This window comes from Tupaia chinensis, unplaced genomic scaffold, assembly GCF_000334495.1.
Source record: "Tupaia chinensis unplaced genomic scaffold, TupChi_1.0 Scaffold000054_1, whole genome shotgun sequence".
In the NCBI taxonomy this organism is placed as follows: Eukaryota; Metazoa; Chordata; class Mammalia; order Scandentia; family Tupaiidae; genus Tupaia; species Tupaia belangeri.
In genome coordinates, this window is record NW_006159512.1 from 4349004 (window position 1) to 4363821 (window position 14818).

The window sequence follows — 14818 nt, forward strand, 5'->3', positions numbered from 1 at the left end:
CGTTAATGATACATACTCCATAGTTTGACTTACATTTTTGCCTGGAATCTGCTTTTACAGGAAATGTATCTCTGCACTTGGGATTGGTTGACACCATAGATGCCGGTCCATGTGAAGGTGCCGCCTATAATAATTGTCCAGAATGTGTGTCTTTGCAGAGGGTTAGGATCGAAACTAAATGAAAAGAAACAGAAGAGAAAGCTAAACTTCTGGCACAAAACTAAAGAACATACTCATAGACTATTTTTGGAAGGAAGCAACATGCATGTGTGAGTATATATAGATAGATATATTAATGAATACAAAAGGTATAAATATTTCTAACTTGAAATTCAAAGAAAGAAAAAAGTGTTATTTTCAGAGATGTGGAAATCCTGGTGGATATGAATATTCTAATCATTCTGAGTCTTCATTTACTGGGTCAGTGGAAAAGTCATGGTGTTTTTTTTCTGTTTCTCTATGCAAAACTGTGTCATGACTTGTTTGATGACCCAATAAAGTGCTCTCCCATGGTTTTAGGAAAGATCTGTTGTTGAAACAAGACTTCCATGATGTAGTCACAGAGGAACATGAAACTTCCAGAGAGAAGAAGAGAGGAAGAGAGTGAGAGAGCGGGGGGAGGCATCCCTAAGTACACTGCGGAAATAGATAGGGTACTGAAATAAACACGCAATTAACACATTTTATACCATAACTCCTCTCCTAGCACATACATACTCATGTTTCTAACTCACATTTAAGCTCAATAAGTCAGTCAGTTGATGCAGTGAAGTTTCTTCTCCTAAAACTACCATATGTCGTATAACTATGCTTTCTTAAAGTGCTGTATGCACAGCTAAATATTAGTAGCTCAAAACCACTTTATTATATGTACATAAGTTTGAACTGTTCTTACAAAGAAAGGTCAGCTCCCATGTTTAAAGTATCTTCTAACTTTTTAAATGTATCACCTTGGGAGGGATGATTCTGTTCATCTCTGACACACAATAGGAGTGTCCACATTTTCTGCAAGGTGAGCTTTCGTGGACGCTTCCTGAAAATTATGAAATTCTGCAGATCCGTGTCAAAGTTTACATTTGATACCCGCTGAGGAAAGTATTCTGGTTTTATGTATAGTCTGGTAGTTCTGTGGAAAAGGGAGAGTCTCTGTTCTACTGTCCAATTTGATATCAAAGTCTTAGTATTTCAGAAGTGTTGATTCTCTCTTTATAGAGAAAGTAGCTACTAAAATTTATTAACTAATTCATGTCAAAAACTGACAGGATTCAGTGAGCTATCTGAGAGAGTCAAACGAAATTTAAAACACACTCCCCCTAAAAAAGAAAAGAAAACATTCAATTCAGTGGTTTTAGGCCATATAGAAGACACTCAATATGAACCATCCAGATAGGACAACACAATATCCTCTTTCTCTTCATTCATCTCAGCTAAGCAGAGATTTTGTCACCATATTCTCAAAATATATCAGAATAACAATGAATACTTCTGAAAAGTCTGAAACGCAATAAGCCTTTTTATCATTACTTAATGGTTGGCAACCTTCAAGTATATGGTCATAAAAATGTCTATGTTTTATTTGTTCTAATATTTTATTGATGTATATAAACTATAACATCAACACTGAGACATGCCACTTGTATCAAGTGGCAGTTATTGTGCAGGAAAATGCTTGGCTCCACAGTCTTTCTCCTCAGCCTGCCCTACCAGGAAAAGATCTGGGGATAAGCAAGATCTCCCGAGAAGCCCTGGGTTGCTTACACTTCCTGGTATTCATTCCTTCCTCTCTGGTAACAGAAACCCCAGCTTTGCTTGGGGAAACTACCATCTCTCCATTAAATAATCTAAGTGACCGTTAGTAAAAATACATTGCTTGGCCCTGCCCATAAGATCACAGCCCAAGCTAAGCCAATTGGAGGGTCCCTGGTATAGAATCTGAAAAAAAAAAAAAAATTACCAAAAATGGTTTAAGTCAAGTGAATGGAATTAATTCCTGACAATTAACACACTGATGCTGTTCAACTTCTGAGAAAGCTCTTTTTAAACTTTGAGACCTATTTTCTGAAGACCAGAAAAGAACTACCAAGTAAATGTAAAATGGGTTTTCTTTGAGCTGGCAGGTGGTGTGGTAGTTAAGGTGTTGGACCCTGGCATGGCTAACCGGAGTTCAAGTCCCAGACCTGGGAGCTTGCTTTCTCACTTTCCCTCTCTCTGTCTCTCTCTGGTTGAATTAAAAGAGTAATAATTATTATAATAATAAGTAAAATTAATTTTTTTAAAAAAAAACGGGGGGCTCTTTCTTCACATGCGTGATCACAGAATGCCTGTCACAAAGTAAGATGGCTTAAAGAGAAAATAAGCCTGTTCAGGGCAAAGTGAATCCCGCTCATATATTTTCACATGTTCACATGTTCCTATGTTTAAGATGACATCTCTAATTTCTCTACTGTTCTTCCTTTAGGAAAACTGAGCTGCTGTTTAAGACATGTCATGTGCTATGCTTTCACTTAAGGCATCAGTCATCATTTCTAGTCAATTTTCTAGAAATAATATAGAATGTTATCTAATATATTATACAACATATACACATACCTATAATTTTAATATAAAACAATAATATATTACATATTGCCAGAATGATACAAAAAGAGGAACTCTCTAGGCTATTTGAAACAAAGAACAGTCAAAATAGAATCACTGTCTTTTAGTATTTACCTAGTAAGAGACTTTCTTCTCTTTCCACTGTATTTCAGTCTTTAATGCCTAGAACATATTCACTATAAGTACCTTCTCAGGAAAAAGGAACATCTGCAGTGCCATATAAGTAAGTATCATCTGACTGTTTTAACTCCTCAAAGAATTAGTGAAGGGACCAGCAGATAGCATAATGGTTATGTTGCTGGACTCCCACATAGTAGACCGTGGTTCGAGTCCTGGACCTGGTGGCTTAAAACACATTCTGGGCACATAAGCATGTGTGCCCAAGATCCCAAGAGGAAAATGGAAGAGAAGGGATTGAGGTGTGGCCATTCCCCCCAGGGGTGATTTCTCGCTTTCTGTCTTTCTGCATCTGTCTCTCCAGCGAGTGCATGTGCCCTATAACAAAAATCTCTTAAAAAAAAAATAATTAGTGACATATTTCCTTGTCAGTTTTAATTTGCTGTACCACTTCCTTAGAAGTCTGGTTTGTTTTCTAATGTAAAACTGCTCTTTCAATAAAGAAATTATTTTCCAGAGAAAACAAAAGATATGTTCTTATTAACCAAGAGGTAAATAGCAACTTACTTCCAGAAGTTTAGTCTTCCACCATTGTAGGCATCATTTAAAATAGTTCTGAATCCTCCTTGAATCACTGCAGCCTGTATAATCACTGATGCAAATCCAGCCACCATGATCCCAACTTGAAAAACATCTGTCCAGATAACTGCTTTAAGACCACCCTTTGAGAGGATGCATTTGGATTAATACTTTCACCGGAAGTGATTAAGCATCTACGTTGCTTAACAATGTGCAGGGTAAAAATAAGAAAACATGACCTTGGCCAAGAAGCGCATCAAGGGAGATTGCCAAGTTGGAAAAACCTCTACAGAGAAGGAGATATAGAAGCCAAGCCTTCAAACACAAGCAGAGGCAAAGATGGAAGGTTCTCCCAGCAGAGAAAGTAGCATAGGCAGAAGCATAGAGGGGTTATACTACATGGCATGCTGAATGTAGCCAGATCTGTATTTCAGAATACAATAGAGTTATATGGGGAACTTATCATTATTATTTTAGGTTTTTGCCAAAGGGCATGTACACTTGCTGGAGAGAGAAAGAGAGAGAGAGACACAGTGAGAAGGAAAATGAGAAATCACCCCCACACACACGCAGGGGGATGGCCACACCACAATCCCTTCTCCTCTGTTCTCCTCTTAGGATTTTGGGCACGTATGCACACAAGCCTGGTCTGATTTTCCAAGCAGCTGGGTCCAGGACTGGAACCGTGATTAGCCAGTGCCTTAACCACTACACCATCTGCTGGCCCCATATATGGACACATTATGAGAAGAAACTCAGAATCAAAGTTGTAAAAGTCAATAACATGAATTTTATCCTAGAGGCTGTGTTGCTATTCAATCAGTATGCACACAGTTGTTCATATCCATTGTTGAAATACTAAAATTGTTCTGGACTAGCTGCTACTATAAACTTTCCAGGTCTCCCCCTCAAGCCTCTAGGATGTGGGTTAAACCAGTTGCTACTCAAGGACCCTGACTTCTACAAGATCCAGCAATTAAAAAGTTAAGATCTAGACCATCAGGAATCCCATAAGATTTGCATCACTGCTAAAGACCAACATCCATGACAGTATCAGGTACCATGACATACTGGTAGTTGCATCTAATGCCACCACATTTTGTCATACCAGACATTATCATGGGTTTCTAACTTGAGGAATAATACGAGCACAGGTATAATAACTCAGCAAAAGTAAGGATGAATCAGGAGAAAAATTAGGGACAATTCCGTTGTTCAAATGAAATTTTAAAATTTTAGTTATGATCCATGTTCTATAAAGGATCTCATTTTACCACAGACCAAATATTCCTTACAAGAGTTATACTGCAGGAGGTCAGGAGAAGAACAGTAGGTAGAAACAACTCAGCGGGCATCATACAACTGCTGGAATTTTTTATTTTGCAAAGCAAGTGGGTAGAATGAAAGCAAGAATAATGTTCTTGACATACCAGTGTGCAGTAGAAGGTGCAGACCACTCCTGTGGCCACCACTGCGCCCCACAGATCAAATCCTGTGACTGTAGAAGAAGAGAGAATGAATGCATGTACAACTTAGAAGGGGGAGAGTGTGAGGAAAGACATTAAGGAGAAAAATAGAGAGGCCAGACATTATGGGACACAGAAATGGATTATTATCTGTTGACAAATATGTGTATAATATCCTCAGCTGAACTGGTGTGAAGTATATTGACATTGGGAAAATTCACTTTACAAAGTAAGTGATGTATAGCAATTGAATGTATAAAAGAAATTAAAGGGGACGGCAAGTGACATGGTGGTTAAGGGCGCTGGACTCCCACATGGCCGACCATGGTTCAAGTCTCAGACCTGGTGGCTTGCTTTCTCACTTCTTCTCTCTCTCTCTCTTTGTCTCTGATCAAACTGGAAAATAACAATGATAATAATAATAAATAAAGTTAAATAAAATAATTCTTTAAAAAAGAAATTAAAATTAAATTAAATTAAAAAAAAGAAATATACACAACAAAAATACTTCTCAAACATCATCAGGGAGAGAAGGAAGCTATATCACGTATCGGGCACCTGCCTCTACCCCTGCTTGCCTACAGCAAGGCCCAAATTTCATAATATTACACACACACACATGCAAAAAAAATGAAACTTAAATGTTATTTGACGAATTAAATGAATGTGGTTATAGTTTCTCTCTTCAGATGCTATATACACATCCCACAATGACTTAATTAAACACATAACGAAGCACTTACATTGCGATTACACTAAGAAACGGCCTAATACTGTGGGTAGCCGCTCAGATGAAATGAAGTTGAAGGGTATTTGCCATCTCTCCCCATTGCACATGTTCAGCTAAATGTGTTATTTTACCAATCCCTGGAGGGCATGTTACTAAGATGCAGGTTATTAAGATAGGGCCTAGATAAAGAAGTTTATATTATTTGCTTCCATTTATCTAAAATGTGTGTGTGTGGTGGGGGGAAGATAAACAGACAAATCAAAAATAAACAAACAAAAACTGGTAGATATATTTGCAAGTTTAACATCCCTCTCAGTCATGATAGACCTGGAAGATTGAAACAACACTATTAGCCAACTGAAACTGTGACGATTATACCCAAAGGCCACATAGTAAACATCCTTTTGAGGAGTACATGAAATGTTCAGCAAGATAGACCATTCCCACGGTCCACTGATAATCAAAGAATCTCAAAAACATTTTGTGGGTCAAAAGGAACTGGATACAAAAAGACTCCATGATTCTATTTATATAAAATAAAATATAAAAACAGAAAAAAATTAACTTAGGATGATAAAAGTAAAAAAAGTGGTTGCTTGGAATAGAAGAAGGAGGATAGAAAGATGCACAAGTAAATTTTCTAGGATTGAGTAATGGGAAAATTTTCCATCTTGAGTTGGTGGTTATTGCATGAATGTACAGTTGCCCAAGTTCATCTATTCTGTGTATTTTGTCGTATATAAATTATATCTCAATAAAAACTAGTTTTCAGGACCAGCAGACGCCATAATGATTACATCACTGGATTCCTACATGGTCCGTTGCAATTCAAGTCCCGAACCCAGCAACTTAAGATTCAGGCCAGGTGCACGTGCATGCATGCCTGAGATCCCAAGAAGACAATGGAGGAGAAGGGACTGCGGTGTGGCCATCCCCTTGGAGGGGGGTGTCATTTCTTGCTTTCTGTCTCTTTGTCTCGTATCTCTCTGGTAAGCACACACACCTTGTAGCAAAAATCTCCCTTAAAAATAAAAAAAGCAAAAAACCAATTTTCAATTTTAAAAAGAAAGAAATTGAAACATAAAACTTGTCAACTAATTTCAATTACATAGACCTATTTGGATCCTGATTCCAACTAGCACTGAAGAGAAAAACCAGGGAAATCTGAACACTGACTTGATATGAAATTAAGGACATAAGAATGCATGTAAATAAGGGGAAACAGCTACATGACAGTGTGTCACAGGGGAGTAAAAACTATAGACAACTGGGACCAACAGTAATGGCTATGTCGCTGGACTCCCACATAGTAGACCGCAGTTTGAGTCCCAGACCCGGTGACTTAAACTCACGCTGGGTGCGTGTGCGTGCGTGCGTGCGTGCGTGCCCAAGATCCTGAGGGGAGAATGAAGGAGAAAGGATTGTGGTGTGGCCATCACCCCTGGGGGGTTATTTCTCGCTTTCTGTCTCTCTATGTCTTTCTGGCAACTGAACGTGCCCTATTTCAAAAATCTCCCCCCCCCAAAAAAAAAAGAAAAAAACAACTATAGACAACTTCATACTTTTTTTTAAAGCATTTGCTATAGGGCATGTGTGCTCGCTGGAGAGAGACACACAGAGAGGGGTTGGGAAAGTGAGAAAGCACCCCTCAGGGGAATGCCACAGTGCAACCCCTTCTCCTCCATTCCCTTCTTGGGATTTTGTACACACATACACACATGCCCAGTGTGATTTTCAAGCCACCACTCCGGTACTGCAATTGCATAATCAGTCATATGAGTCCTGCCACCTTAACCACCATACCACTGGCTGGCATGATTTCTCACTTTCCTTCTCTCTGTCTCCCTCCAGTGAGCATAAGGAAAGAAAGAGAAAAAGAAACAAAGGAAGGAAGAAAGGAAAAAGAAAGAAAGAAAAAAGGGAGGAAGGAAGGAAGGAAGGGAAAAAGAAACAAAGGAAGGAAGAAAGAAAGAAAAAGGAAGGAAGGAAAAAGGAAGGAAGGAAGGAAAGAAAGAAAAAGGAGAAAGAAAGGAGAAAAATCACACCAGGCACATGTGCATGTGTGCCCCCCAAATCCTAAGAGAATGGAAAAGAAGGAATTGTGGCATGGCCATCCGTGATTTCTCACATTCCCTCTCTGTCTCTCTCTCCAGCAAGTGTATGTTTACTATGGCAAAAACCTTAATAATAATTAAAAACAAAGAAAAAATTTAAAAAGGAATTAAGACATTAGAGCTTATTTTAAAATTATAATTTAAAAAGTATAACTAAAAATAATTTTAAAAACAAGTTCTGGGGCCAGACAGTAGCATAGTGATAAAACATGAAGCTCTGAGGCATTTCCTTATGAGAAGGTTGCCGGTTCAAGTCTGGAGACCGTCCTCAGTACTCTAGGCACGCACTTGCACGTGATCTGGAGCTGGCTAAAGGCTGAGGGTATGTCACCGTGTCAAGAATTGAGTGGGGGTGCTCTCTCTCTCTCTTTGTTTTTCTCTTTCTATGTCTCTGTCTTACTCAAGGAATAAATAAACCATTCAAAAGTCTTTAGTTTTAAAAAGACAGTGCACTACAGATGAAATGATGTATAACATCTCAGAGTGACTGCAACATAATCTAGTAAGGAAAATAGGGAGTGAAGTAAAATTGGCAGTGAGTAGACCATTATTAATTTAAGGAGAGGGAAACAATAGGGCCCAATACACTATTCTCTCTATTTTAGAATATGTTCAAAATGTTACATAACAGAAAAAAAAAAAAAAAGATTAGACCTAGAGAATGTAAAGTTTCAATTCAGTTAAGCAAGGTTTTTACTGGGCACCTGTTGCACACCAAGTACTCCATCTATGCCTGTGTCTAGCTCGCAATAAAATACACAACTAGTATTCTAGCGGTCAAAATGCAGTCTCTGGTTCCAATTCCCTCCTAGGGCGCGGCTCACGTCTGATAAGAACAGACTCCTTGATTTCGTCCCAGATGGCAGTCAGAAAGAACTGCACTTTCAAACCATCACTTTGAAAATGACCCCTAAAGCCGATAGGTAACTTATGAAGTTTATAGCTCAGCTTGGACAGAGGAAATAACCCACTGCTGATGTTGGTAATATTGGCATGGTCATACCTGGCACTCAGAGTTCAAGAGCACATGCTATAACGGAGCTCCTCTTTATACGTTGTGCCTTATAAACTTAGGCGATAATTGCTATCATATCTGTCATAAAATCAAGAAATTAGCATGTGGAGATAGTGGCTCCATGTTATATCACCTCCAGGAACTGCACCACATTCTTCCCCTACAGGGTTCACGTGTCCATTTTACAAGGAAGTTTTGATAAGAATTCAAAGGGCATGGGGTTTCCCTGAAGCTTTTCAACCATATGACTAATAGGGACCTTTGCCTCAATATATTATCCCTGACTCGTTGCTTTCTCTCTCTCTCTCTCTGTCTCTCTCTTTTTTAGAGAAGTTTTTGCTATAGGGCACATTTGCTCACCAAAAAGATAGAGAGATAGAAAGCAAGAAATCACCCCCAGGGGGGATGGCCACACCACAATCTCTTCTCCTCCATTCTCCTCTCGGGATCTTGGGCATGCATGCACACACACACACAGCATGAATTTAAACCACTGGGTCCAGGACTCGAACCACAGTCAGCTACATGGGAGTTCAGCGACATAGCCATTATGCTAACTGCTGGTTCCCCCAATTCATTCCTTTTATCTGCCCAAATCTAGAGGGGATAGATGATTTGTTAATCAGCACAATCTTCATAAATGTATTCATAAGGATACTATTGCCATCTGTCCTTTAACACTAGGAGCAATCTGATGGCTCAGATCACCTGGTTCTTTTTCTCTTTCATTTCATTTCACCATATTAGAGGTGGAGAGAAGAAGAGTTTCTCTCCCTGCCAGATTCTACAATGAACCTGATCAGAATTATACAGAAGCCTCTCAAAGATAATTAGGTTACACGAAGAGGTCTTTAAGTTTTTGGAAAGTGTATATTATGAAAAAGAATCCATGTTTTTCAAATGTTCTATACCAAAATAAATTCATATTCTACTTCCATTTTTCCACAGGCTTTTTGAAAGTCCCCAAGTAGACCCAAAGGATAGAGTTCGATCATTCGTCAGCCTAAAAGGGGCGTTCATTTGGAAGCTCTGGAGAAGGCTGGTGGGCACAACCCAGAGAAGCACACCTGGCGAGGTGGGCCTTTCTCACCCCAAAAGTATTTTGGAGTTATCCATCTAGAAACAAAAAAGGCTTGTTTACACACTGAATCCACCCGCCTCCTGCCTTTGTAAAGCTGATGGAGGTTACTGGAAGCATCCCTCCACCTCCCTATCTCCCTGTGGGGAAAATACGGCTTATTGAACATAAACCCCAAAATGTGAGTCACAAAATTGGCAACTCTAAAATGTACCTTGATTCAAAGCCAGGGCAGGGGCATAAATAACAATTCCAGTATACAGAATCTAGGGAGAAAAGAGAAAGCCAAATGAATTTGAGCAATTACATCATTCATGAATTACGTGAATTATCTGTATCAATTACAGATTAAATATTGATGTTTTGCATTGATTGAACTATGAATGAAAACAGCTGTTGCAACAAAACTGAAGAGCTGGCAAATGCCAACTACCAGCCTCAGCTCCGTGTCGGAATCTCCACCTGATCCCAAAGAGCGCATTCCTTTTACACCACAGGTGTTAAGGACTGCTGACATTTGAGCTATTTCGTTTACAAAGATATAAAACGGAGTCTAGTTTAATAACTTACTAAAGCACACTGTCTCATTGTGGGAAATGTTTAGGTAGCGTGTGATTGGAGAGAGAGAATTGTAATTAGGGATAAGAATGGAAACGCTTTCTTCAACCTCTATTAACAAACGCAGCACTGACGTGCTTAACTGCCAAGAGGAAGAGAGACATAAATGGCACGGCAATCCCACGAGCAGGTGAAGGGTTGGAAGCATTTTCCGCCACTGGCCACGTGGCAATCATTGCTTCCCATTGTGTCAATCAGTGATTCTGTATGTGTTTATCCTTGAATTGCTGAATTGTGTATTTAGCTTTAAAAACTTCTCATGGTTTTGTTGTTTTCTACTCTAAGTGACCATTTCAACTGGATTTTATAGTTTGATTTTTATTTTATTTCTATGTATTTATTTATTAGTTTTTTTTTCTATAAGTCATGTGCACTGACTGGAGAGACAGAGAGAAGGAAAGTGAAAAATCATCCCCCAGGGAGGATGGCCACACCCCAAAAGCATCTCTTCCATTCTCCTCTTGAGATTTGGGGCATATACACAGATGCTCTGGCGTGTTTCTCAAGCCTTTGGGTCTAGGACTCAAATCTCAGAGTCAGTCATGTGGGACTTAGTTGCCTTAATTTCCATGCCACCTGCTGGCCCATAGTTCAACTTTTTTAAAGAGTACTAATTTCATTTCTTTTTCTTTTCTTTTTTAGTTTGTATAGGGCACGTGTGCTCACTGGAGACAGAGAGTGAGAGAGGGAAAGTGAGAAATGGCTATGTTCCAATCCCCTCCTATCCATTCTCTTCTTGGGATCTTGGGCATGTATGTATACACACCCAGTGTGTTTCTCAAGCCACTGGGTCCAGCACATAGCTGGCCATGTGGAATCCAGTCGCCTTAACCTCCATGTTACCTGCTGGCCCCAGCACTAATTCATTTAGTCTGAATGCTTTCGAACAAAGAAAACTATTTTGTAATGTCTTTCTGTGGCAGACACTTTTTTTTTTTTTTTGGAGAGATTTTCACTGTAGGGCATGTGCGCTCGCCAGACAGACAGAGAGAGACATAGAGACAGAAAGCGAGAAATCACCCCCCAGGGGGGATGGTCACGCCGCAATCCCTTCTCCTCCATTCTCCTCTCGGGATCTTGGGCACGCACGCACACGCGCCCGGCGTGAGTTTTAAGCCACCGGGTCCGGGACACGAACCGCGGTCAACTACGTGGGAGTCCAGCAACATAGCCATTACGCTAACTGCTGGTTCCCGCAGACACTTTTTTCATATCTATTGCTCAACATGTTACAAAAATACTGTGAAACATATAACCTTTTTTTCCCCTCTTTGTTAGAATTTCTGCTATCTGGCCCATAGCATACTGGACTGCAGCACTGGAAGCTATATGACTTATCATGGGTTCTGATCTCCAGGGTGGTCTGAGAACATGGTGAGTATGAACAAGGGTGCCCAAGATCCCAAGGAGCTGGATGACTAGGGAAGGAGTTATCTGTGCATGACAGGACCCTGTCAGGGATGCAGTCTCTCCCTCTCCTTCTATCTTATATACATGTGTGCTCTATCAAAAAAATTAAAAATTAAAAAAATTAAAAATAAAACCAGAAAAGAAAAAGAAAAAAGAAGAGGAAGAGGAGGAATTAATTTCTACTATCGGCTGCTATAGCTCCCTCGAACATCTTTGTCATCTAGATGACTTTACTGTCACCTTTGTGATGGTGGGAGAAGGTAAGATAAGAGAAAAACACATTTTCCTAAAGCAACATGTCTATTGCCTGATCAATCTAATATTGAACATTTACTGAAGTCATTCTGCTTTTCCAGAAAGCAAAGTATTCGACGATCTTAAGGGTTAATCCTGAGTACTGACAAGTGACTTTGGTTTTTGTTTCCTCGTATTTTCAACATCTCTTTTTTTTTTTTTTTTTTTATCTTTCACATGTTTCCTAAGTAAGCTTAATCCAGATGCCATGGTCAAAAAAACTTTAGAGGATGACAATATAAGTCAAAATAAGTTAATGAAGAGCTACTTACTGTTTGAACAATGAAGAGGACTGTTCCACAGAGACGAACATGTCTGTTAAATCGAAGTTCTAAATACTGTTGACAAAAAGGAAAAATAGTTATTATGTAAATCCTTTGGACATTTCTATTTTTATGATTTATTTTGTTGAGAGAGAGATTTTTGCTATAGGACGTGTGTGCTTGCCAGAGAAACACAGAGACAGAAAGTGAGAAATCACTCCCTGGGGTGATGGCCACCCAGCAATCCCTTCTCCTCTATTCCCCTCTTGAGATCTTAGGTGCACACACACACACACACACACACACACACACACACGGCATGATTTTTAAATCACCAAGTCTAGGACTCGAACCACATGAGAATTGACTACATGAGAGTTCAGTGATGTAACGTTATTCCATCTGTTGGCCCTGACACTACTTTTTTAAGTCAGCAACTTAAGAAGTAAAGGGTTAGAGGAACTGGCAAGTGGCTTGGTGGTTAATGGTGCTGGACTCCCACATGGCTGACCATGGTTCAAGTCCTGGACCTGGCAATTTGCTTTCTCGCTTTCTCACTTTCTCTCTCTCTCTCTCTCTCTCTCTCTCTCTCTCGCCCTTCCTCCCTCCCTCCTTGACTGATCAAATTAAAAATAAATAAATAAGTTGAAAATAAAAAATTCTGGAAAAAAATAAAGTAACAAGTTAGATATTTAAAGCAACTTCATAATTAATTTGTATTCTGTATTCTATTATTTTTATTTACATACAGCAAAACTGACACATTTGTTTTAGAGTACAGTTCAAAGTGTTTTAATACACGTTTAGATTTGTGTAATCCTTATCATAATCAGGGCACAAAACAGTTTCATCACCCCAAAAACTCCCTCATGCTGCTTCTCTGTAATCGAGCCCTCCTCCCATCCCAAACCCCTAGTTTGACCTTTTCTAGAATGCCATATATATGTCATACATATATTCTGTATTGTTAGGAGTGAGGAATCTGTCATTCTACTCTACCTCTTGGCTTCTGCTGCATACATTTCCCTTAAGAAATGGGAAATCAACCCTCTCTGAGCACAGGCAACTGTGATGAGATTGTCAGTCAAGATGCCCTGCCTCTTCTCACCAAGAGAAAGTCACATGACCCCAGCTCAGCTAATCAGCTTCCCTTTCCAATGGGTATTTGAATTTCAGAGGCAAGATAGACAGAAAATGATTACAGTAGACTGATCCCAACAGAGTGGCCTCTGTTCTTCTAAGGCCTACTTACTCAGCTGTTCCCTCTGTTCTCTGAGCTACCTGCATGTGTCCTTCATATTTATTTATTTATTTTTATTTAAATCAACCATGCCAGTTTCTGTTCAGAGCTAATGACCCTGCCAATTCCCCCTACTCGCCCTGAAATCAGCTAGATTCTATAATTTGATTTACCTATATCTTATATATCATAATATATTACAGAATTAAAATCACAGAATTTCAGAACTCAAATGCCTGTACATTCTAGGCACTCTGTAACTTAAATGTTATTTTAACATATAGAGAGAAGTTTAAGACTGATAATAGTCTTTTCCTAGGGCAGAAAAAGAGAAGGAAAGGGGCCACTAGGTGGCATAGTGGTTAAGGCACTGGAGTCCCACACGGTAATCACGGTTTGAATCCCAGACACGGAGACTTGAAAAACATGCCAGGCATGTGTGCATGCCCAAAATCCTGAGAGGATAATGGAGTAGAAGGTATTTTGGTATGGCCAACCCCTCTGGGAGTGATTTCTCACTTTCCCTGTCTCTGTCTCTCTCCAGTGAGTTCACGTACCATATGGCAAAAACCTTAACACCTTAACACACACACACACACACACACACACACACTGATGTTAGGTAATAATCAGAAGAAAACATTTCTGCTCTATAATCACAGCTCACACATACCAAGCGCTTGCAGGTGCACTGTCCTGCCAATAGCCTCTGCAGCAGATTCTATGTATATGCCCGTGTTAGAAACAGAACACACCGGGACTCAGAGAGGACACCAAGGTTGCAACTTAATAATTGGCAGGGCCACAACATAAATTTAGAAACTTTTATGCCAAAATCAGGGCACATAAACAGGTCATTTCACATAAATAAGTAAACAATCTGACTATGTGTTTAAAACCGGGGTGGGGGAGGCAGGTGGTGTGGTGGTTAAAGGCGCTAGACTCCCATATGGCCAACCATGGTTCAGATACCGGACCTGCTGGCTTCCTTTCTCACTTTCCCTCTCTCTCTCTCTCTGTCTCTATCTGGTTAAATTAGAAAATAATAATAAAGAAAGTTAAAATAACTCAAAAAAAAAAAAAAAAGAAACAGTAAGTGAGTCAGTGGCACTGAAACACAGTAGGACCTCCAGAAAGAACTGATGGGGTGACAAATACACAAGCTGTGTAGCATGTTGGGAGATGAACTGCAGCCCTTGACCCAGTCTACTCTACTCTCAGTGAGCTTGAGGTTATCACTCCCAAATCTCAGATGCCTTCTCTTTCGAATGAGTTTAATAGTATTAATTCTTTCCC

At 39.6% G+C, this 14818-nt stretch overlaps 1 protein-coding gene across 1 annotated transcript in view; it reads right to left on the reverse strand.

Annotated features, from left to right (window-relative positions):
* Window positions 1–14818, reverse strand: part of SLC5A8 (solute carrier family 5 member 8) — a 50265-nt gene that overhangs the window by 30976 nt on the left and 4471 nt on the right. Inside the window, exons 2-6 of the mRNA XM_006141386.3 lie at window positions 12292–12357; window positions 9912–9963; window positions 4725–4792; window positions 3283–3437; window positions 34–174 (exon numbers count right to left, since the gene is read on the reverse strand). Coding sequence (XP_006141448.1) covers window positions 34–174; window positions 3283–3437; window positions 4725–4792; window positions 9912–9963; window positions 12292–12357 — 482 coding nt within the window. The remainder of the gene's footprint in view (window positions 1–33; window positions 175–3282; window positions 3438–4724; window positions 4793–9911; window positions 9964–12291; window positions 12358–14818) is intronic.